Source organism: Penicillium hordei, assembly GCF_028827395.1.
Source record: "Penicillium hordei strain IBT 12815 chromosome Unknown utg000004l_segment0_segment0, whole genome shotgun sequence".
In the NCBI taxonomy this organism is placed as follows: domain Eukaryota; kingdom Fungi; phylum Ascomycota; class Eurotiomycetes; order Eurotiales; family Aspergillaceae; genus Penicillium; species Penicillium hordei.
The window spans coordinates 3639628-3661358 of record NW_026623145.1 but is presented as its reverse complement, the minus strand read 5'-3'; the positions used below and the strand labels follow the sequence as shown (position 1 = coordinate 3661358).

Sequence of the window (21731 nt, the reverse complement as noted above, 5' to 3'; positions counted from 1 at the left end):
CCACTCCAAGAACAGCCACACAAAAAAAACCCTTTGGGCTGTCATGCTGGCGCCTGTGTGACAGCTGGACTACATTAATGCCGTGCCTTGTCTCTCCTCCACATTCCCTTCTATCGATCAACTGAATCCCGGATTCTCATCCTTCTTGCGCGAGCGCATTCCATTATCCTCTCTTAGTTCGCTACTGGAAAATCCTCCCCCCTCCTCTCAGACATCCAAAACCCCTTGCCTACGCCAATCAATCTAGGGTCCCCCAACGTTCTAATTGCCATTCTCGGGGATCGCCTCTTCACAAGGCACATGAGGACGAGGACGATCTGCAAACTGGGAGATTCTTGGAGCATGCACGGAGCAGAGTAACGTCGCGGCGCCTCCTCAATTCTGAACACTCTGGCTACCAACTTGCAACCCCACAGCTGCAGCAAACGAAAGGGTGATAATAATCGTTCCAATTCTTTGTCACCTTGCATCTTCTCTCACTGTCAGGCTCGATCGACCTTCCTGCCACCCTCAGCATTTCTCGCCTCATTCAGAGCTTGTCGCTCTTCCTCCCTTCCGTCTCCCTTCCTCTCCTGCTCCTGTATAATCTGTACATGTCCTGGGTTCGCCGTTGAGCAATACAGAAGACAAGCATTCGTTTTCTTCCCTTTCGCTCTTTCTTGTGATCCCTTCTATCCCCTCCTTTGGTGAGCCTTCCATTTCAGACACTTGGTTACCCTAGGGTGCCGTTGTACCTTTCCCCAGATCGGCCATTCCGATGCAACGTTCCCCAACATGGCCCAAACCCTGCTAACAAGGGCCTCTTCTCGTCGCAGTGTTATATTCTTTCGTGTACGCCGTCTCTGGTGCCTGGTGCCCGTTTGCAAATACTAGTCGACACAGTATCGGCCGATCGTCTCAGCTCTGTGATTTATTGCCGCGAGACAACCCTCCGAACCACCTACAAATAGTCGTCGCCGTTCGAGTACATATCGAATTACTGTTCTGCCGATCGGAAATTTCCTGGGATGGCTTCTACGATGGCCGCAAATACAACCAGCGTACACAACGTGAGTGGCACCGTCGATGTTGATCAAGGGAATGATAATAATAACGAATCTAGGCACGATCCAACCGGGCTTCCAACATGAGTTCATCCGGGATTAACGACCGCAACCGCGGCTCACAAGGCAACAGTGTCGGCAAGGGTTTCGGTACTAGTAACTCGAGCTGGAAGAACAACATCTGGGGCGATTCCAACCTAGGAGGATTCGGTGATGGTAAGTCATCGTACGTCCATTACGACTGGAGCTATGCTGATGCAGTTTGTAGAGCAACACCTCAGCGAGACTGCATTCGAAGGAAAGTCGGGATCGGGCTCCCTCCTATCTACATCGGAGTCAGACGGCTGGTCGGGACGTGCCAACCTGCCATGGAGCACTGTCAACACCAACCCCCCATTCCAGAATAGAGGCCTCGCTACATCCCCCACTCAGACTCGTGCAAATGACCGCAGTGCTCCTACTATCAACGAAGCTAGTGATAGCTCTTACTTTTCTCTACCCCGAACCACTGGCATCAACACCGCTGCTGGCACCGCCAGCCACCGGCCCTACCTCAACGCTGCGTCGGAGGGTGTGTCCCCATCCGGAGAAGGCATCACCTTCGGTGGGTTTGCTGGTCGACGCCAGATAAACACCAGTGGTCTCGGTGGCAGCCCCGTGGGAGCGACCTTCCCTGTCAAGCCTGGCTTTGCGAACCCTCTCGATGGTGCAAGCGGAGATGGCATGGGTGCCTCAATGGGCATGGCATCATTGGGGTCTGGAATTGCGGAGCATATGTCCCCGCCCCAGGCTCGCAGCGCACTATCTCACGCCTCTCACAACTCAGCTTCTTACTCTACCCAGCGCCCCACTCACTCCGCTCACCCTTCTTTCTACTCCGACAATCACAGCATCGATGGCCGCTACAGTGGTGGCTCGATGGACCTCAATGCCGGATTTAACAAGCTGCAGCTCAATGAAGCCAACTACGGCTCCCAAGCCGCCCAGCGACCCTCGTTCGTGCCTCATGCATCTTTCGATGGCACCTTTCAACGCGGGAAGTATCAGAACAACGAGGACACTTACCAGGCCCTTGGATACACCGCAGAGGCTGCACAGGAGATGCATCTTGCTTACCAGGCACGATCCAGAGCTGCAAACACCGGCTCCATCTCACCCTCAGACTATGCCCGCATGGATAGCCCCATTTACGCCAGCGTTGACGGGCCGGCTGCTCAGTACCGCAACACAGGCACGAATGAAAGTCAAGTGGCAGCCTTTGAGCGCAGGCTCCGCAGCATCCAGGAGCAGGAGCTTGCCCAAGGTTCCTCGCGGATGCAGTACCCACCTTCCTACGATTTCCAAGCTTACCAAGCTTCTCGTTTGAATGCTCTCTCTGGGTTTTACCCAGTGGGACACCTTAGTGGCCTCGGTGCCGCTGCTCTGGTATCGCGCACTCAGCGCGAGCATGATCCTACCCAGGTTGTCCGCAGTCCCCTCCTAGAAGAGTTCAGGGCCAACAGCAAGGGAAATAAGCGCTACGAGCTGAAGGACATCTACAACCATGTAGTTGAGTTCAGTGGTGACCAGCACGGTTCTCGCTTTATTCAACAGAAACTTGAGACCGCGAACAGCGACGAGAAGGAGCAGGTGTTCCGTGAGATCCAGCCAAACTGTCTTCAGTTGATGACTGATGTCTTCGGCAACTACGTCGTCCAGAAATTGTTCGAGCACGGCAACCAGACCCAAAAGAAGCTTCTTGCTAACCAGATGCGCGGCCATGTCTTGGCTCTGTCTACCCAGATGTATGGATGCCGAGTGGTTCAGAAGGCGCTCGAGCACATCCTGACTGACCAGCAAGCTGCGATGGTCAAGGAGCTGGAGAACCACGTCCTCAAGTGTGTTCGTGATCAGAACGGTAACCACGTCATCCAGAAGGCCATCGAGCGTGTTCCTTCGCAATACGTGCAGTTCATCATCAATGCGTTCCGCGGCCAGGTCAACAGACTAGCCGCCCATCCTTATGGCTGCCGTGTCATTCAGAGAATGCTTGAGCACTGCGAAGAGGTCGATCGCCAGTCCATTCTGGCTGAGCTTCATGCCTGCACTTCCAATCTGATTCCTGACCAGTTTGGCAACTATGTCATCCAGCATGTTATTGAGAACGGTGACGAGAAGGACCGAACTCGCATGATCGACATTGTTATGGGACAGCTCCTTGCTTACTCGAAGCACAAATTTGCTAGCAACGTGGTTGAGAAGAGCATTGAGTTCGGTGCGGAACATGAGCGTATCCACATCATCAGCACCCTAACCTCCACCAACGACCGCGGCGAGAGCCCTCTCCTTGGTCTCATGCGTGACCAGTATGGCAACTATGTCATTCGTAAGTTGAACCCCTATCACTCGTTGTGTACCATACTAACCCCCAACAGAGAAAGTGCTGGGCCAATTGAAAGATGCCGAGCGTGAAGCCCTCATCGACCAAATCAAGCCCCTTCTCAGCCAGCTAAAGAAGTTCAGCTACGGCAAGCAGATTGTTGCCATTGAGAAGCTCATCTTTGACCCCAACTCTCCTGCGACTGGCCCTCTGTCTCACACCACCTCGACCACTCCCCCTCACTCACACAAATCCTCTCCGCAACCCGCCAAGCGCTCAATCCCTACCGAACAGCCTCGGGCCCCTTTCGTGGGTAACGCACCACCCACTCCTCCCCCGACGGATGCCCAGACCACCGTCGATACCACCCTCGAGTCGAAAGGCCTCGCTAAGAGCACTGTGACTTCGGTTTCGAGTCCCGAGACAGGCAACACCGGTGTTACCGTCCCGGTCGACGTCACCAGTGCTCACTAATTCGTTGCACACTTTATCTTGCTCGCCCAACATAATCTTTCTAATCCTGATTTGATCTGAGCCGAGTAACTTCTTGTTCTCTATCTAATACGGGGCGTATACATACAGGGGAATCAGACGGGATATATGTTACCAACGTCTATGTGATTCTCCCCTACTTGACCATGGCTTTGACGGCGCAACAATGAGGGCCTGGAATGTCTTTATTTCTTTCTTACTATTTCTTTTCTTGTGTTGATCTCGATCTCGATCTCGGACCGCCGACTTATTTCTTATCTTATCTTATTTGTTCTTGTTTCTTTCTTGACATGTTCATTTATTCTTACGATTGTGTTTGTGAATCATTGTCAATGCTTCTCGCTACGAGATCCAGGTCCGAGAATCGATATGGCCCCGGCGTCTTTGTTCTTTCCACTTCTTTCCATTTATTTTTATTTTGTCACGGGGTTAAGGGCGGCTGTGATGGGGGAAAAAATCGGCAACCGGCTCGGAAAGGGGGGAACGGATTTGATCTTTTCGCTCTTCATGATTTTCCGAGCGCATATGCCATAGCATGGAGTCCCGGACCTTCCACACTCACATTCGGATCCAACAGAAAATACGACGAAAAGAATCAATTCAACCACTTTGCACAGCATTTACCTTGTGCCCATGGCATCTGCATGATCTACCCAGAACCACCTATCGCTTTTATTTCTTTCACACATTTCTTTTCCTTCTCTGGCCAATTCAACATATTTCAAGTCATGGCTATGATTATTGATCCCGAGCTCCACGGCTTTCCTTTCGCATCAAGGTGTTCTTATCAAAGGTGTTCTTGCTTTGCTTCTCGTTCAGCATGCGCGATTCTGCTTGCTCGGGAGCTTGTTATAGCTGTCGGCCATTGTGGACTTTGTGCTTGTCTGTTTCCGGGTTGTCATGCCGTGTTGATAATTTCGTGGTATTCTTTTCTTCCTCTTGCTACTGGCTGTACTATCAATGCATTATGACTTGACTTTAATTTTGCTAGTATTGCTGAGAATGATGTAGATTTGTACAAATCCCTTCCTCCGTCGTAGTATATTCAGTGTATCTAGCTCCAGGGCCCAAGCTAAAGTCTAGTAGTGTACAACGACCACTTGGACCATGGCTAGTCTTCTAAAAAGACATTTTAAAACATTCGCTCCACGACTGGATGTCAAGGTGCTGTGCCCAACACGTGACCCACGTAGATCATATCACACGTGACCAGAGTCCCGTGATGGCCGATAAGGCGGCGCATTTTGATAGAGTTGGAGCGAACTAGTCTGCACTTCCACTTCTTCCTTGACACTGTGATCAGAATTGTCTCTCTGCGTGTTAACGGATAAAACCCCACGGTGTTGTCCAATTAACCCGTTATCTCTGAACTCTTAATCCGAGCTCGAAAGAACCTACATCCAGAGTCGGCATCCAGACTAGCTCCGAGCTCTCTCTATCCCGCAAAACCAAATCTACAACAATCACTACTACAACAACCACATACAATCCTCCACCAGAGTACCCCTGAATCAAACCCCACTTTCAACCCCACGCAAACCAACCAACGAACAACCACAAAAATGTCCTCCAACGTCGGCCTCACAACCCCGCGCGGCAGCGGCACATCAGGCTACGTGCAGCGCAACTCTGCGGTTCTCAAACTCCGCAACACAGGCTACGGCGCCCCCTACCCACCCATCAGCGGTGCAAATGGCAGCGGACCAATGGACCGACCATTCAAGCAGCGGATGCCAGACAAGCAGATCCTCGAGCACGACCGCAAGCGCGCGATCGAGGTGAAGGTGATGGAAGAGCGGGAGCGACTGGAAGAAGAGAACGAGCGGATCGAAGAAGAGGCAGATGATAAGAAGAAGAAGGCGAAGAGTGGAGCCAAGAAAGAGGAAGATGGCGAGGCGGATGAGGGGGAGAAGGTTCTCAGTGAAGAGGAGATTGATGAGAAGTGTGATACTCTTCGACAGCAGTTGCTGGCTGAGCTTGAGGAGGATTTGAAGCGTGGAGAGTCTGGTTTCAAGAAGCCTTTCCCTGGGTCTGGATCTGGGGCTGGGGCTGGGGCTGGGAGGGATAGGCGCAATCTTAAGTCTTATCAGGTTCATGAGCTTGCTGAGGCGAAGATTGAGGAGACGGACAGGTTGCGGAGGGCTTTTGGCTTGAGGGAGGATCGGGAGACCGGGGAGATTTCTAGTTCGAGGGATTATCGGGAGAAGAGGAGGGATTAGATTATGACTTGACCTGCTTTTTTTTCTCTTTTTCTTTGCTTGGATCTACCTTGTGTCTTCTCAAGTAATGGTGTTGATCGGTGTTCGGGGTTTGAGATTATCATGGAAATAGGGTTGCATGAACAAGTTTTCTTTTCGTTGTCCATGTTATGTTGTACAATCTTTTTCGAATGCAAAGAAATGAACAATTGGATATCATAACCTCATCTATAATACACCAAAACCAGTACACTATGCCACAAACTTTTCAATAACCCAACCCTCCTTAGGATCCTTCTTCTGCACAACCTTCTTAGCAGGCATCGGCCAGCCCACGCTACCCCCATCACCCACCAAAGAAGGAATAACCCAGCAAGATCTGCGCGGCGGCACACCCTCAATAGCATCAGCCTTACCAATCGGCTTTCCATACTCAATAAGCGGCGTGTCATGCGCAATCGCCGAGAGCTGCAACCCACTAGGCGCAACAAGCGGGAACATCCTAATCTTAGGAACCTGATCCGAGACTAGCGAAGCAGAAGACTGCTGCAGATGCGAGTAAGTGATATACTTCGGCATTTCCTTCGGTGAGAGCTTAGCAAGCAGCGAAGACGGATGCACATAGACAGCTCGTTCCTGCAGATCCTCACCCTTACCATCCCGGGAACGGAAGAGGGTCAGGTAAGGGACGTCAATGGCGCGACGGGGAGTACGCGGGTTCTCCGGTGGAACGGGCGCCTGATCAGCGCGGATAGCGACGTGATCGATGAAGCCAGCTGTAACGATCTGCTTCAGGGCCTTGATTTGCTTTGATGAGGGCTCTGGAAGACGGGCTTCGTAGGCAGGGACTAGGCCTGGGTTATTTGAGCGCACGATATCGGTGAGCTGGCGACGGAGCTGGGTTGCTTCTTTGAAGGCCTTTGCGCGGAGGAACATTTTTTCACTGAAGGCGTCGCCGTCGGAGGCGTAGCCGTAGGCGCAGATTGCAGACAGGGATTTTAGAGCGTCGGAGGTGTCGTCGTGTTTGCTGAAGAGGCGTTGGGCGCGGGCGTATGCTTTGGTGCGTTTTTCGCGCTCGTCGTCTTCGAGACGGTCTGCGTTCGTGTAGACCTTTCGTCTGTCGACGTCGCTGTCGCTGTCGTCGTCGACTTGCTTCTTGGCAGTCGTGGACAGTGGTTGGTTCGGGTCGAGTTGGTTCTCTGGGACGAAGAGGTCGCCGACTGCTAGGGCTGCGACTAGGGCGATCACGTAGGGCATGCAACCGTGTTGGTGGCCGATGTGGAGCATTTTGCTGAATCGGGGGGAGAGGGGGTATGTTGAGAGACGACGGCCGATGGGGGTTACCTGGCCTTCGGCTGTGAGGGCGCCGAGGTTCTTGAGGAGTTTCTCTGCCTTTGCGAGACCTTGGCGGCTCGGGGGTGTGGGGAATGGGAAGTTGATCACATTATGAAGACCCATGCTCTTCATCTGGAGGACGACGCCTTCGATGGGAGTGCGGAGGATCTCTGGGTCGGTGTATTCGGCGAACTCGCCTTCGTAGACTGCAGAGGAGTACATTCGGTAACAGTGGCCGGGTCCTGTTCGACCAGCTCGACCAGCTCGCTGGTTTGCGCTTGCCTTGCTGATCCAGCCGACTTGGAAGCTTTGGACTCCAGTGAAGAGATCGAATTGCTTCTCCTTGGCGCGACCGCAGTCGAAGACATACTTGATACCGGGAATGGTAAGAGATGTCTCGGCGACGTTGGTTGCGAGGATGATCAATCGGGAGTTCTCTGGGGCCGGCTCAAACACTTTCATCTGTTCTTTCGTGGGAAGTTGGGAGTATAGAGGCAAGACGTGGACGCGAGTTGACGAGTCCATGGCTTCTTCGCCTTCAGCGAGTTCGAAGCCTTCGTCTTCCTCTGCATCATCCAGTCCAGTGATCTCCATGTCACTGTCGTAATCATCATGTCCTGGATTTTCCATCTCGGTGCCGCCTAACTCAAGGTCCTCTGCCTCCAAAGGAGCCTCGGTAGCCGAGAGCTGCACCTTTGCCTGTGTCGTGTCTTCCCGCTGAGTAGGTTTGAATGCCTGCTTCAGACGTTTAGAAAGCTGTCGGATTTCGTTCTGACCAGTCAAGAACACAAGCATTCCACCGGCAGGTAGTTTGCGGTGTCCGCGCGAAACCTTGCGGAACGCATCCTCGACGTAGTCGCGCTGTGTGCGGCGGGAGAAATGAACTGCAACGGGGTATTGGCGACCCTCGGCTTGAACCAAGGGGGGTGCACCATTACGGAAAAGACTTGGGTTCTCGGTGAAATCTGAAATACGGAGAGTGGCTGACATAATGACGACCTTCAAAGGCTTGACAGACGGATCCTCCTCGCTCAAAGACTTGCGCAGGCCCACAATACGGCTGACCATTCCAATCAGGATATCAGTGTTGACGCTGCGCTCGTGAGCCTCGTCAATGAGAATGATAGAGTATTTGCGAAGGGCAAAGTCATCTGCGATCTCTCGTAGAAGAATACCATCAGTCATGAACTTGATGGCAGTCTTCTTCGATGCCGTAGACTCGAATCGGATTTGATAAGAAACCTTCTCGGCATGTTGACCCAATTCCTGAGAAACGCGGTTCGCCATACTCACGGCCGCGACTCGGCGAGGCTGGGTGACACCAATCAGACCGGGGTTAGGGCTACCTGGGGAGCCGAAGCCAGATTCGAAGAGGAACTGGGGAAGCTGGGTTGTCTTTCCACTACCAGTAGCACCCCAAATGACGACGACTGAGTTGTTGTGAATTGCTTCCATGATCTTTTGTTCTTCGCCAACAACAGGGAGTCCAAGACGGGCGGTTTGGATTTCCTCTGTACGGTCAACCGCAACACTGTAGGCCTTGCGGTTGGGATCGCCATGAGTTACCTGAAGCTCCCGCGGGAGAGGTTCTTCTTGGGTGGTATTGTGAGTTGCTGGCAACTTAGACGGGTCGAACACCTGCTCTTGCTCGGTCACGGCTCCCTCGGTGGGTTGGAAGCCTGCGGCTTCGTTGATCTGTTGTACCGCCCAAGATTTGAAGGCCGATTGGCGAGTCGTGAGCTTCGGCTTATCTTCGTCCATTTCGTCATCATCTTCTGAATCTTCTGAGTCTTCAGAGTCCTCCTCATCCTCATCCCCGGAAATGTCCTCGGAGGATGAAGTATCTTCCTCTTCAGAGTCCTCTTCTATATCACTTTCGGACCCTTCGCTCATATCATCTCCATCTTCATCTTCATCTTCATCCTCCTCGCCCGAATCAAAGCCCTCCCATGCAACCTCGGCTTTTACCGGTGCAGGTGTGGGTTTCTTCTTCGGCGCGCGCTTCCGCTTCTTTAGAACAGGGAATCCATCAGCTCCTAGCTCTAATGGTCGCTTAAGTCCACTTCCAGCAGCTGCCTCTTCTCGTAGCTTTTGTTCATTGGGATCTGTTGCAGGATCGGAGACTTTTAGGTGGATATCCGAATCGTCGGTATCGTATCCTGAGATGTCGGCGGGTGCATTGTGTTTCGGCGCGGAAACGGCCGGTGCAGATACGTCGTCATCCTGTCTCTTACGCTTGGAAAGATCTCGGGAACTCTGTAAAGAGGAAGTATCGACAGACGTCTGCGCTAGCTTTTTCAACAATTCGATATTTTCTTCCTTCTTGAGTTTGTTTTCCTGCGGGAATGTTAGAGCCGTATCTTTCTATTGCAGTTATCCACATACAATATATTTGTCCAAGCGCTTCTGTTTCTTTGAGGACATCTGGGGATGCTGCTCTGTTAGCTCTCCCTTCAGCTTCTTTCGCCGTTCCTCTTTCTCATCCTTGGAGACGGGCTGGAGCTGTGCGACATTGGTATCAGCCGACTCCCCGTCTGGGTTTTGTCGGTGCCTTTGTTTTCTGAGACGTGGTGTAAATTTAGGCGGCATATTGGATTACTGCAGCCACTTTGGCTGAGAAAATAAGATAATTGACTGAGTATGCAAGCTTTGCGATCCAACTGTTTCCATCAAAAAAAAATAGGGCGGTCGGGATATTGCCAGCTTGGCCCGAGGCGGTGAAATAGCCGCCGCCTACGACCGGACGACGAGCGTCGACCCGATAACACTTAGTTAACCTATATTTGTTCTCTTTCTCTTCACTAAAGTATCCCTACAAAAATAAATACTATAAATCACCATGGTTGAATATTTTGATACGAGCTCTCTACAGGATTCCCTCAACCTGCCATTTCCTGCTACCACTAAGCAGATTGCGGGGTTAGTCAACGGCGTACAAACAGATGTGGTGATAATGAGCTTTAGCGACAAAATCATGGTCACAATTTCACAAGAAGGACGATTGGCACATTGGGTATGTTCTTGAATTTGGCTTCATTGAACATCGCTAATGATATATAGTTGCATGTACCGATGGAGAACCAAAACCCAGGTACTGAGGGCATGCACACCCTCGCTGAAGGCGATGATGCTCTTTTGCCCCTCAAAAGCCTAACCACCACTACCTTACTAGGTGGCTATTCTCCTGGACAAGATATAACGGGTCAACTGCTTGCTCGTCAGATAGCTACGGCTATTGCAACAAAAACACCTAGTGAAAAGAGATTACTCCTCGTTGGCCTTGGACTTGGAAAATCAACTGCGGATAGAGATTCATTTTTTGCTATCGTGGATCTGGTTCTGCAATGCCTATGAAACATAATAGCCCGATCTCCGACTGAGAACAAGACAGCCATCGGAACGAGGGGCGGCCATCATAACGAGGCTTCCGCAATCTGCAAAGCTTCCGCAATCTGCAAGGTTTCCGTGATCTGCGAGGTTTCCGTGATCTGCGAGGCTTCCGCAATCTGCGAGGCTTCCGCAATCTGCGAGGCTTCCGCAATCTGCGAGACTTGCGCTAGCTTTCGGGCTCGCTCCAGAACACGGTTCAGTTTCTCATCTGTGATATGTCCATTGATTCGAATTCTTTCCATTGCAACGAATGCGCCACAAACCAACACGTAGGCGAGATCCCTCTCGGTGAAGGACTCATTCTCCCAGTTCCTTCTCAATTCGACAATCACCGTGCGAACGGCGATAAATCCCTCATCTCTGTGCTTTACCATGAACGCGACGAAATCGCAAGTGCGCTTCCTGGCCTTCTTGGGGTCGTTGTCACCCAGCGCGAATTTTATCGCTCGAATTCGGTTCGTCATCAGTTCTCGGAAGATTGGGCATGGCGGGGCGAGGTACGCATGTCTGGGGAAATCCATCACCACCAGGGTCCGATTGCTCAGCGCATTGATGTATGCAATCGACGTCTCCGACATCCAGTCAAACGATAAAAGTCTCGTGGAACCCGGTATCTTGGGGATAAACTCATCGTTCTCGATAAAGATTGCCTCTTTGCTGTCGTCAAAAACGTACTTCCAGATCATTGCGCGGATCTCCAGCGGCAGCCAATCGAGTCGGCACGAGCTTCGTCTATTCGCGGTAATCTCCGGGTGGTATATTCTCATGTCTGCAAGGAATCTGTTCTCAAACGATTCCCATGTGCCAAACTGCAACCAGAGCCTTTCCATGAAATCTCCCCCAGCAAGGCGGCTGATGTAGAAGAGTGCGCTGTCGGAACTGGCACATTGTCAGATGAAATGGACTTGTTGGTGGCATTGCGCCCCATGGTTTTGAATCAACTTACTACATGTACGATGCCTTCTTAGATGTCGGGACTACATCCACGACTTGGTCGAACTCACGCGGGATAGCCGAATCTTCTGGACCAGGGACTTCCAAGCCTGCGTTCTTGGTTTGGACAGATTCATACGAGACCTCGGAAGCCGGGACCTCGGAAACTGTCACTTTGTTGGACTCGCGCTTGGCTGCAAACTTTCCTCGGAGGCGCTCGCGAGTGGCCGAAGCATTCGCTCGGATGCGATGAAGGGTTTTCTTGAACCTCTTCATTGTGGTTGGTACTCATGCGTGATGAAGTGAGATGGGTGGAGGATCGTGAAGGGGGGAGGGGGAGAGAGAGGATCGTGATGGGATGCTGTTGTCGTCGACATAAGCAGGTGTCGGCTCGGCGTCGCCCCGACAATATCATTCATATACCTGCCTACATCTGTGACCTATATTTACAGACGCTACGACTGCTTTCATCTGATTCCAGTAGTCCATTGCCCGTACATGCTCGGAGTTAGGTCTATTTCAGTGTTGCTTTAGGCGTCGATGGGCAATGGAGGTCTACGGCGTTATGTGGATAGGAATCGCTCAAAACTATCTATCAGCTGTGAATACTGTGAACGCGCGGTAGCATGTTGAATACTCAATCGTGTTTTCTTTTTCCCTATGAAGTAATTGGTTAGGCCATGTATGGTATAGTTCGATCTTGTTTGTCTCTTTAACTACCGTGAAAGAAAGGCCTAGTCACTATTAGACTCACAAGGTATTTTGAATATTTCACCCGTGGTTTAAGATATCAGCTCGAACTAGATGTCATGAAGTGGTTGAACATGGGACTAACATCCAATGAAACAACGAGATGAACAACGACCGGAGACACTCTTGATATTGCGGTATGGCCAGTCACGTGGTGCATATTGACACAACAGGGGTTGCATACAACATAGAAGACGACCCCTGTAGGTAGACCGTGAACAGAGCCAGTTTCAGGTTTGGGACAATAATGATTCTCTAAACCTTAGAATAACTAACGGCTGGTTATTGCGAGTCCATTTAGTGATAGCCCGCGCGTAACCTGGCGGTCTTGCATTTGGAAATCTTTCTTGGGTCTCATACTCCACACATCAATCGTTCCATTATTATCTCCCATCCACATCTTTTTTATCCCCTTTGTCTTCTACCCTTATTTCCCGAAAGAAAACCTGCATCTGCATCCGGTCTTTGTGGAGTTCTGCACGATGGAGCCACTAGTGGATCCTGAGTTAGCCGCTGCCGTTGAGGCCTCTCGCCAAGATATGTATCGCCAGCAGAACAGACATCCCTCATCCCAGGCATCCCAGGATAATTTTGTGGATCTGACCAATGACTCGGGAAATGACTCAGACATTGAAGAGATATTCCCCAAGTCAAAGTCCATGGTGAATTCCGAGTCTGAAGATGACTACGAGCATGAGCAGCTACAACGTGCCCTTGCGATGTCGATGGAGCCTAACGAGCCCCAAACCCCAGACAATGCACGGACTCTCAAACATGTAACTGCACCCCGTGAGGACTCTGTGCCATTGGCCGGTTCACTTTTGGGCATGAACCGGAAGCAGATGGAAGAGGAGCGTCTTGCACGTCTCGCCAAGCGCAAAGCCGACGATACTTCGTCTCCTCCGCCATCTCAGGTCAGCCGGAAGCTCCCCAGGACTGAGCCCTTGTCAGCCCGTCATTCTGCCACTCTACGCAATTCATTCCAATCAGTCCCGCAAGCGAATATGGTTCGAGTGAAATCTCGTACTGAGGTCTGCCGCCAGCTGGCATCAAATGCCCCGAACATTAACATCCAACCGACCTCCCGCTCACTGGCCCAATGGCCTCTCGGAGCTGTCAAAAAGACACACATCACCGGTTTCCCCCGTAGTGGAAATGAGATCACCATTGAAGAAGTTATCCAGCGAGATGACTTGGAGTTGGGTGTATTTAGCTCGTTTCTGTGGGATATGCCGTGGCTTTATTCCAAGTTCAACAATTCAACACGCATTTTATTTATTATGCAGGCAAAGGAAGAAGAAACGGTTAGCAATGCACTATGACCTTGAATAACACGGACTAACTTGACTTCGTTCACAGCGAGAGCAATATCGTCGGGACATTAGCAGCATGCCCAATCTTCGCTTGTGTTTCCCACCCATGGAGTCGCAAGTGGTTTGTATGCATTCCAAGCTACTTTTGATGTTCCACCCCGGGTATCTTCGTATCGCAGTCCCCTCGGCCAATCTAACTCCCACTGACTGGGGAGAGGATACACTCATGGAAAACGTATGTGACTACGCCTATGTAATGCTCTTGGATTTTCTAACAGCCTGCAGACTGTATTCCTTATCGACCTTCCCAAACTCGAAGTTCCTGATACTGGAAAGACTCCGTTCTACAAAGAACTAGTCTACTTCCTCCAGGCCTCCGAACTCCACCGCAACATCATCAAGAAGCTAGATGGGTTTGACTTCAGCGAGACAAAGCGCTACGCATTTGTTCATACAGTGTATGTATTTATCCTGGATGATTCCCCTATCAAAAAAATAGCCATCAGCTGACAATATAAGTGGCGGAACCAACACTGAAGACAGATGGCAACGCACTGGATTCAGCGGTTTGGGTCGTGCTATCAAAACCCTTGGCCTAGAGACAAACGCACCCATCAATGTCAACTACATCGTGAGTTTCTTTATCTACCATACCTCCATACATAATACAGCACTGAGTATACTAACAACAAACCTAGACCTCATCGTTGGGAAATCTCAACACTCCATTCCTGCGCTCGATATACCTCGCTTGCAAAGGTACACCATAATCTTCCAAAACGCAAGACCAACGAATCTAACCAACTACAACCCATAGGTGACAACGCTCTACTAGATTACGAGCTCCGAACCGGAAACAAGAAAAAAGAACCCCGCGCAGAAGTGGAAGCCCATAACCAAGAATGTCTCGAGCACTTCCGTGTTTATTTCCCCTCAGAGGAGACCGCGTGTGACGTCCACAGCAATGCCAAAAGCGCCATCGGTACGATATGCTTCAATCCAGCCTGGTGGTCCGGTGCAAATTTCCCGCGTGACACGCTTAGAGACTGTGTCAGTGAGCGTGGAGTTTTGATGCATAACAAGGTGAGTATTTCCGCGGCTGGTTATAATGATTTATTACTAACACACATTTCTTATGGCGTACAGCTTGCCTTCGTTCATCCTTCCACCCCAATCGAGATGCCAGATAACAAGGAGTGCCGGGGTTGGGCTTATGTGGGGAGTGCGAATTTGTCGGAAAGTGCATGGTGAGTACATACCTATACTTCTGTCGCTGTGATGGGGAAATTAACATGAACCAGGGGTCGTATCGTCAAGGATACCAAGACGAAACAACTGAAAATGAACTGTCGCAACTGGGAATGCGGCGTTATCGTGCCTATCATCAGTGAGAAGAAGACTGAGGAGAAAGATAAGGGACCAGAGACACATCGGACTGCCCCTTCGGCTCCGCTCCCTGTTGAGGTTTTTAAGGATACCGTTCCTGTCCCGATGAGAATGCCGGCTGCTCCGTTGTCGGAGAACCGGCGGCCTTTCTTCTTTGGCGTTTGATTTGAACTTGAACCTTGAGACTGGACTTGAATGGAAAGTTCTTGAGCCGTTGTTCACTCTACTTCTGAGTCGAATCTATGTCTACATCTGCAATATCCAGTGAGAGTCTAGATTTTCACTATCCTTGTCATGGGTATCTGGGATATGAGTTCGTTACCTGGTTAAATAAGAAACGGAATGAATGGAAGGATAGCAATTGAGCTGTGACCTTCAAAAACAGAGAAATAATAATAAAAAAACAGTTCATGTCTTAAAGCAACGTGATGACTAAAGCTATATAATATAAATCCAATAATAATATCTAAATGTGTGTGCATATAAGCATCACTTCTGGTGTATCCAATATCACGCTCTATGTAAATGCATGATGAAATGTAAAAAATCCAAAAGAAAAAAAAAACTTCACCAAATTTTTGAAGCCCTAGACCGCATCACTCTTCTTCCCCTTGAACAGTCCCTTCACACGATCAATCATCAGTCCACCCAAACCAAACAGCGAGCCAATACCAAAGCTCCAACCTCTCACACGAACAGTGTAAATAAAGAAATAAACCAAAGCCCAGTTAATAATAACGAAGGCAAGGAAGATTCCAAAGCAACGCCACTTATCCTCAACATGGACATTCAAGTTCGCCATATACTGCTCTCCATCCCGGTAGGGACAGTACTGACAATCCGCCGTAGCCTGGGGGTTAACCAGGTACCCGACCTTCGCGATCGAATCGACGAAGTTACCAGCATAAGCATCACAAGTTTGTCCAGGGGGAGGGTTGAAATGTGTAGCTTCAAGCGAGGAACAATCAATCTGGACATCGGGCAAAACAGCCGAGAGCACACCGCGCAACCACCAGGTCACCGGGTTGACGTAGTACATCCAGTATTTCCAGAAAACGGGGTAATCGGCGTACGGACGGACGATACCGTTGAACAGATTGACCATGACGAAGAAGAAGGGGAGGGTGTTCGAGATGACAGTGAAAGAAGGCGCGAAGGCGCAGACCCACTGGCCCCACGATGCCTGGAACAGGAAGAAGAGGATAGTCATCAGGAAGACGTATCCTGCGTTCGAAGACTCGGTCGGGAATCCGACGGGGTAGTACCATAGCAACCAGTAGATCAGACCGGAGATGATGGCCGCCGGGATCTCGCAGACGACGTTCGCTGTGCAGAAGGCGACCCAGCCGTAGATTCGGGATGGGTATTCTCGTGCTTCCCAGATGGCGCGGTTGATGTAGAATTTGGGGACGATGGAGTTCAGGACGATGGGTGGGATGAGGATGATTAGGAAGACGGAGAACATTCGGTCTTGCATTGATGCTACTGTGTTAGAGAGCATGTAGAAGGTAAATCCGTTGAAGATTCCGATGATGACTGAGACGAAGAGTTTGCCGTAGTAGTAGGATGGGTCGCGCCAGTAGTTTTTGAAAAGACGTTTTGTTAGCTGGAGGGTTTGGGTTGAGGTTGGGGCGGCGAATTCGTAGTGGGCCGAGGCGGATTCCTCGATGGGGACTTTGCTGCGCTCTGCGCGGATGTTTTCGATCTCAGTGAGCATTGCGCGGTTTTGGTCTGAGTTGCGCCATTCTTCGTTCCAGTCGAGGAGTTTGCCGTTTCGGTGTGTGGCTTTAGCTGCTGTTTCCAGGATGAATTCGGCGACGTTCTTTGAGGGTGGGCAGACGAAGCCGCGGTCGCCAAAGTATTTGATTACGTCGGCGCCTTCTTTGCCGACGGAGCCGAAGTAGAAGGTGTTGCCGCCAGGGTTGAGGGCGAGAATCATGTCGAATTGCTGGATGATCATGGACGAGGGCTGGTGGATTGTGCAGACGATGGCTTGGCCGGCTTGGGAGAGTTTCTTGAGGAAACGGACGATGGAGAATGCGGCTTGACTGTCGAGACCGGAGGTGGGCTCGTCCAGGAACAGAAGTAGACTGGGCTTGGCTGCGAGTTCAACACCAATGGTGACACGCTTCTTCTGCTCGACGTTGAGAGAGCCGATGATGGCATCCTGGATATCCTCGAGTTCGAGCAGGTTGATGATGCGGTCCACGTAGTCGATCTTCTCCTGGCGCGGGACATCGCGGGGCTGGCGGAGGATGGCCGAGAACTCGAAGGCTTCACGGATGGTGGCGGTATTATCGTGCAGATCCATTTGCTCACAGAAACCCGTGCCACGCTGGAAATCAGCACCCAGCTTGTGGCCATCGACGAGCATATCACCAGTCACGACACCCATCTTCTGGCGCTGGGCCAGAGTGTTGAGTAGAGTCGTCTTTCCAGCACCGGAGGCACCCATCAGGGCGATCATGACGCCAGGCTTGGCGTAGCCGTTAACACTGTTGAGGAGCTTGCGTGTTCCGTTTCCGTAGGGGACAGTGTATTCAACATCCTGCCAGGTGAAGCAGCGCTCACTTGAGGACAGGCGGTTGAAGGAGGTATCATCATTAGAACCGGCCTGACCACGGGCCAGAGCGGCGTTGTCGTTTGCGTTGGCGACTTTTTCTTCGTCGTTGGTGGTCTGGACAGCGACCTTCTTAGTTCGGTTGGACTTTTTGAAAACCAGAGCACCGCCTCCACCACCAACAAACGAAAGAGTCTCAGCAGCCAACACAGTCACCAAGATGTACAGCACGGTGAAGGCAATAACAACACCAAAGTTGCGCCATAGATGGCTGCGCGTGAACTCAAAGTTGGCAGTCAAGTACTGAGCTCCGGTAACAGAGGTCTCACCCAATGATGATCCAGTCAAAGCACATCCCTGGTACCTAGGGTCCACACCGGGACCCTGTGGGATCAGCTGTGATGGATTGCATTCCATAACACGATCAGAGAACTCGCTTGTCAAGACCGCCTCGTAACTGTACCCGATCGGGTTGACATAGAACAGCCATCCGAACCAGATAGAGTCCTTGATAAGAGTCTGCTTGGGAATGACATAACCGACATACAAGATGAGCAGGTTCAGCGCAATACCACTGAAACGCACCGCGTCATCAATAGACGGCGACAGTGCAGCGAACATGCGGTAGAGCGAGGTGATACAGAAGGTAGTCGTATACACGAACAGGAAGTAGATGAAGAACTTCGAAGCCGTGACATCGAGGCCACTCATGAAATAGACGACAATCGTGAACGGGACGACCATGCCCAAGATAGCAGGGAAATCGACAATGATACGGGCAATGGAGACAGCAGAGGGGCGGTAGAAAGCGTAATCTTTATGACGGGCGACAATACCACGACCAGTGACAGCAGGCATCAGCTCGGTCAGTTGCATCCAACCAAGGAACAGAATCGAGAAGAACAGAGCACCACCGCGCGAGAAAGCGCCGCTGGTATCTAGGGATTCTCCGTAGAACAGGGAGGAAACGATGAGGGCGTTGGAGATGACGATGAAGTATTTCGTGTAGAGGGAGGTTTTGTCACCCCAGAGCAGCCAGAACTCGCGCTGCACGCAGGCCATGACCTGGCGCACGAACGAGACGGTGTATGGCGACTTCTTGGAGACGGACTTGGACTTGGACTGGGCAACCATGGATTGGAAGCGACGGGTGTCCTCCTGCTGGGTGTCTTGGAGACGTTTCTCGTACCTGGAGATATCCTCCAAGATACGGCTGTGGGCATAACTGTTCTTGAAGGCGTTCTCAAGTGCCTCGGCGGTCTTGGGGGTAGACGCTTCACGGCCGGGCTGGAACTCGCGGGCGTTGGGGTCGCAGAGTGAGGTAAGGAAGTCGGCTGTGGTCGATTGCGCGGGGCAGTAGAAGCCCAGGTCGGTGAAATATTGTCGTGCTTCGTTGGCTGGACCTTGGTAGAGCATGCGGCCCTCATCGATGACCATCACCTTGTCCATGAGCTCGTAGATGCTCTCTCCGGCTTGGTACAGGGTGACGAAGGTAGTGCGCTTGCTGATATCGGTCATGATGCGGAGCGACTTGGCGTAGTCCAGTGCGGTACTGGCATCCAGACCGCGAGTCGAGTTATCCCAGCAGACCACTGAGGACTTGGTGGCCAGGGTCTCTGCGATACTCACACGCTTGCGCTCACCTCCAGACACACCGCGAACATACTCGTTACCAACGAGAGTATTCCTGGTGTGTGTGATACCGAACATCTTCAGCAGGGCATCGATGATAATGGGGATGCTTTCCCGGTCCTGTTTGCGGGTCTTGTTGATCAGGGAGAACTTGAGAGTTTGCCAGACAGTGAGCGAGGGGAAATGCTGATCGTCTTCCGGGTTATAGTTGACCTCTCCACGGAAGTGCTTATTCTGGTCCTCGGAGGAGAGACCACCATAACTGACCTCACCGTGGACACCAGCAAAAGCACCACGGTCATTTGCAATTGCCTTGAGGAAGGTAGTACAACCAGCACCGGGACGGCCCAGCACGAGCATCATCTCACCTTCACGCACGGCACCACTGAAATCATGGATCAGATCGCGAACAGGAGGGTGTTTGCCGAACCGCAGCTGGGGTACGAAACGACAGACGATGTTATACAAATCCGGGCCGAAGGTACCGATGACAGCCTGAGGAAGAGTGCGCACGAAAGATGCGCCAGTCTCGACACCTTTCACGGTAAGGTTCTTGAAGACGACGCCGACCTTCTTGGCGGGTTCGCCGGCGGTTGTGCGACGCTCCAGATGACCACCGGTCAGGAACTCACCCAGATTGAAACTGTCAGCCTCGTCCTCGGTTTCTTCGTCCTGAGCCTTTTCTTCATCGCGGGCCTGCGACTTTCGGCGACGAACGCTCTTAGTGACAGAGCGGGTGCGGTTCAGACTGAGGCGGGTGAGTTCGCGGCGCATCTCTTCCATGTCCTCCATGGCACCGCTACGGGAGACGGCCTTTCCGGCCTCCTGCTCTCCCCAGCGGCCATCGCCATCACTTACAGACGAGCTGACGGTTGAGCTGTCGGTTAAAGTTGAATCGATGGGAGCTGCTGTGGTGTGGTGGACTTGCCCCGTGGTGGGCTGTTCGGAGCCCACATCATTGCGGTAGGTCTCACCAGTAGAGCTGGATTGTTGCCTGGAGGACTGGGCATGGGCCTGGGAGTCCGAGACGGTATGCGACTGTTCGGAATGGCCCTCCATTTTGGGGCTTTGATGAGGGTTCTACTCTCCAGTAACAATCAATGGCAGATACAAAGATATTATTGTTATAGCCAGGCCAATTAGAGAATGGGGGAGGGGGGAATATGATTAGAAATTAAAAGAAAGAGAAATGTAAAGGGAATAACAGGAGTATAAAAGGAAGAGAATTATAAAAAAAAAAGATTCCAGAGGAGCGCAAAAGAAGGATGTACACCGTTTTACATTGGAAGATGTCAGAGTAACCACTTAACCCCGACATTTGTCAGTCGCTAAAAAGGAAATTGGGACCCTTGGAAGAAGTAAAACCGAATCATCGAATCATAAGCGAGATAATGAGCCCAAGTCGAGACTCCCGAGCTATAGTGGAGTAGACACTACATGACTCAGGGTGAATCAGGTCAGAAAGAATTTTTCGGTTTCAAAGCAAATGGACGGAGATAAGTCCTACGTCGGGCTTTAGCGGGCTTTAGGGTGAGGTAATGGGTGCTGATTGGCTCTTCAACGTGTCATCAAACGGAATATCCATTCCTATCGCTGTGTCAGAACCAAATTGAAGCCTGGCTTATGCAAGCACGTGGGGCCGGACTTTATATTCCGTCTCTTTTTTCTTTCTTTTCTTTTCTATTTTTCTTTTTTTTCTTTGTTTTGACGTAAAATAGAACCCTATAGGTAGTTAATTAGTTAATTAACCCTGTGGAATGGATGAGAATGAATTAAATGGATTAACAATCTTGCTTACGAATATCCTTGAGAATGACAAACCCTAAATAAGGCCCCCAATACCGATATATAAACAAAAGAGGAATGTTAATTCTGCCTCGAATGCCGTGCTCTATCGACCCGCCTATCTAAAACATACGTAGTTCGCCCACATTCCTAAGATCTAACTGCCCCACTCGGCGGCCCAAACCGTACCCCTAAAGCGTATGCCGACTAGAGGGATCTTGGTCATCCAAATCTCTGTCTAAACTCCGGGCCTAAATTCACATTGCCGAGCACTCGGCTGTTACACCGTTCCACTGCGTTCTTCCTTTCTTTTTTATCCTCCACATATATCCGCACTCGGTAAAATCTTATATAAATCATTAGCCTTTCCCTAAATGCTAACATTTGCACCTAACTAGTGTCCAGGACTCCCTGGTAATATTTGAAGCTATTATCAAACTACGTACCTCCACGTTGGCATGTAAGCTATATCACATGTCATGCAGGCTATACCTACTTTTGGGCAGGGATGTATGTAGTTCGTTTCAAATTTCGTCGAAAGCCATAGAAATCACA

The 21731-nt window shown here is 51.0% G+C and overlaps 7 protein-coding genes across 7 annotated transcripts; 4 read left to right on the top strand and 3 right to left on the bottom strand.

The window, feature by feature from the left end:
* Positions 1-1007: 1007 nt before the first annotated feature.
* Positions 1008-3876, top strand: N7537_008552 (mRNA-binding protein PUF3; the record flags this gene model as incomplete). Its single annotated transcript, XM_056899607.1, has 4 exons — positions 1008-1049; positions 1103-1259; positions 1312-3408; positions 3458-3876. The coding sequence occupies 4 exons, from the start codon at positions 1008-1010 to the stop codon at positions 3874-3876; spliced, it is 2715 nt and encodes a 904-aa protein (XP_056751683.1).
* Positions 3877-5456: 1580 nt separating this feature from the next.
* cwc21 (U2-type spliceosomal complex subunit CWC21) lies at positions 5457-6113 on the top strand (the record flags this gene model as incomplete). Its single annotated transcript, XM_056899606.1, has 1 exon — positions 5457-6113. The coding sequence occupies one exon, from the start codon at positions 5457-5459 to the stop codon at positions 6111-6113; it is 657 nt and encodes a 218-aa protein (XP_056751682.1).
* Positions 6114-6344: 231 nt separating this feature from the next.
* On the bottom strand, positions 6345-10016 carry N7537_008550 (ATP-dependent RNA helicase ECM16; the record flags this gene model as incomplete). Its single annotated transcript, XM_056899605.1, has 2 exons — positions 6345-9764; positions 9813-10016. 2 exons carry the CDS (start codon positions 10014-10016, stop codon positions 6345-6347), a joined length of 3624 nt encoding a protein of 1207 aa, XP_056751681.1.
* A 250-nt stretch (positions 10017-10266) lies between these two features.
* Positions 10267-10781, top strand: N7537_008549 (uncharacterized protein; the record flags this gene model as incomplete). Its single annotated transcript, XM_056899604.1, has 2 exons — positions 10267-10440; positions 10488-10781. 2 exons carry the CDS (start codon positions 10267-10269, stop codon positions 10779-10781), a joined length of 468 nt encoding a protein of 155 aa, XP_056751680.1.
* A 59-nt stretch (positions 10782-10840) lies between these two features.
* N7537_008548 (uncharacterized protein) lies at positions 10841-12026 on the bottom strand (the record flags this gene model as incomplete). The annotated part of the gene is made up of 2 exons (XM_056899603.1): positions 10841-11696; positions 11764-12026. 2 exons carry the CDS (start codon positions 12024-12026, stop codon positions 10841-10843), a joined length of 1119 nt encoding a protein of 372 aa, XP_056751679.1.
* A 956-nt stretch (positions 12027-12982) lies between these two features.
* N7537_008547 (uncharacterized protein) lies at positions 12983-15364 on the top strand (the record flags this gene model as incomplete). The annotated part of the gene is made up of 8 exons (XM_056899602.1): positions 12983-13804; positions 13860-14048; positions 14099-14271; positions 14333-14444; positions 14512-14572; positions 14631-14896; positions 14960-15060; positions 15115-15364. 8 exons carry the CDS (start codon positions 12983-12985, stop codon positions 15362-15364), a joined length of 1974 nt encoding a protein of 657 aa, XP_056751678.1.
* Positions 15365-15785: 421 nt separating this feature from the next.
* On the bottom strand, positions 15786-20450 carry atrF (ABC drug exporter AtrF; the record flags this gene model as incomplete). The annotated part of the gene is made up of 1 exon (XM_056899601.1): positions 15786-20450. The coding sequence occupies one exon, from the start codon at positions 20448-20450 to the stop codon at positions 15786-15788; it is 4665 nt and encodes a 1554-aa protein (XP_056751677.1).
* Between the last annotated feature and the right edge of the window lie 1281 nt (positions 20451-21731).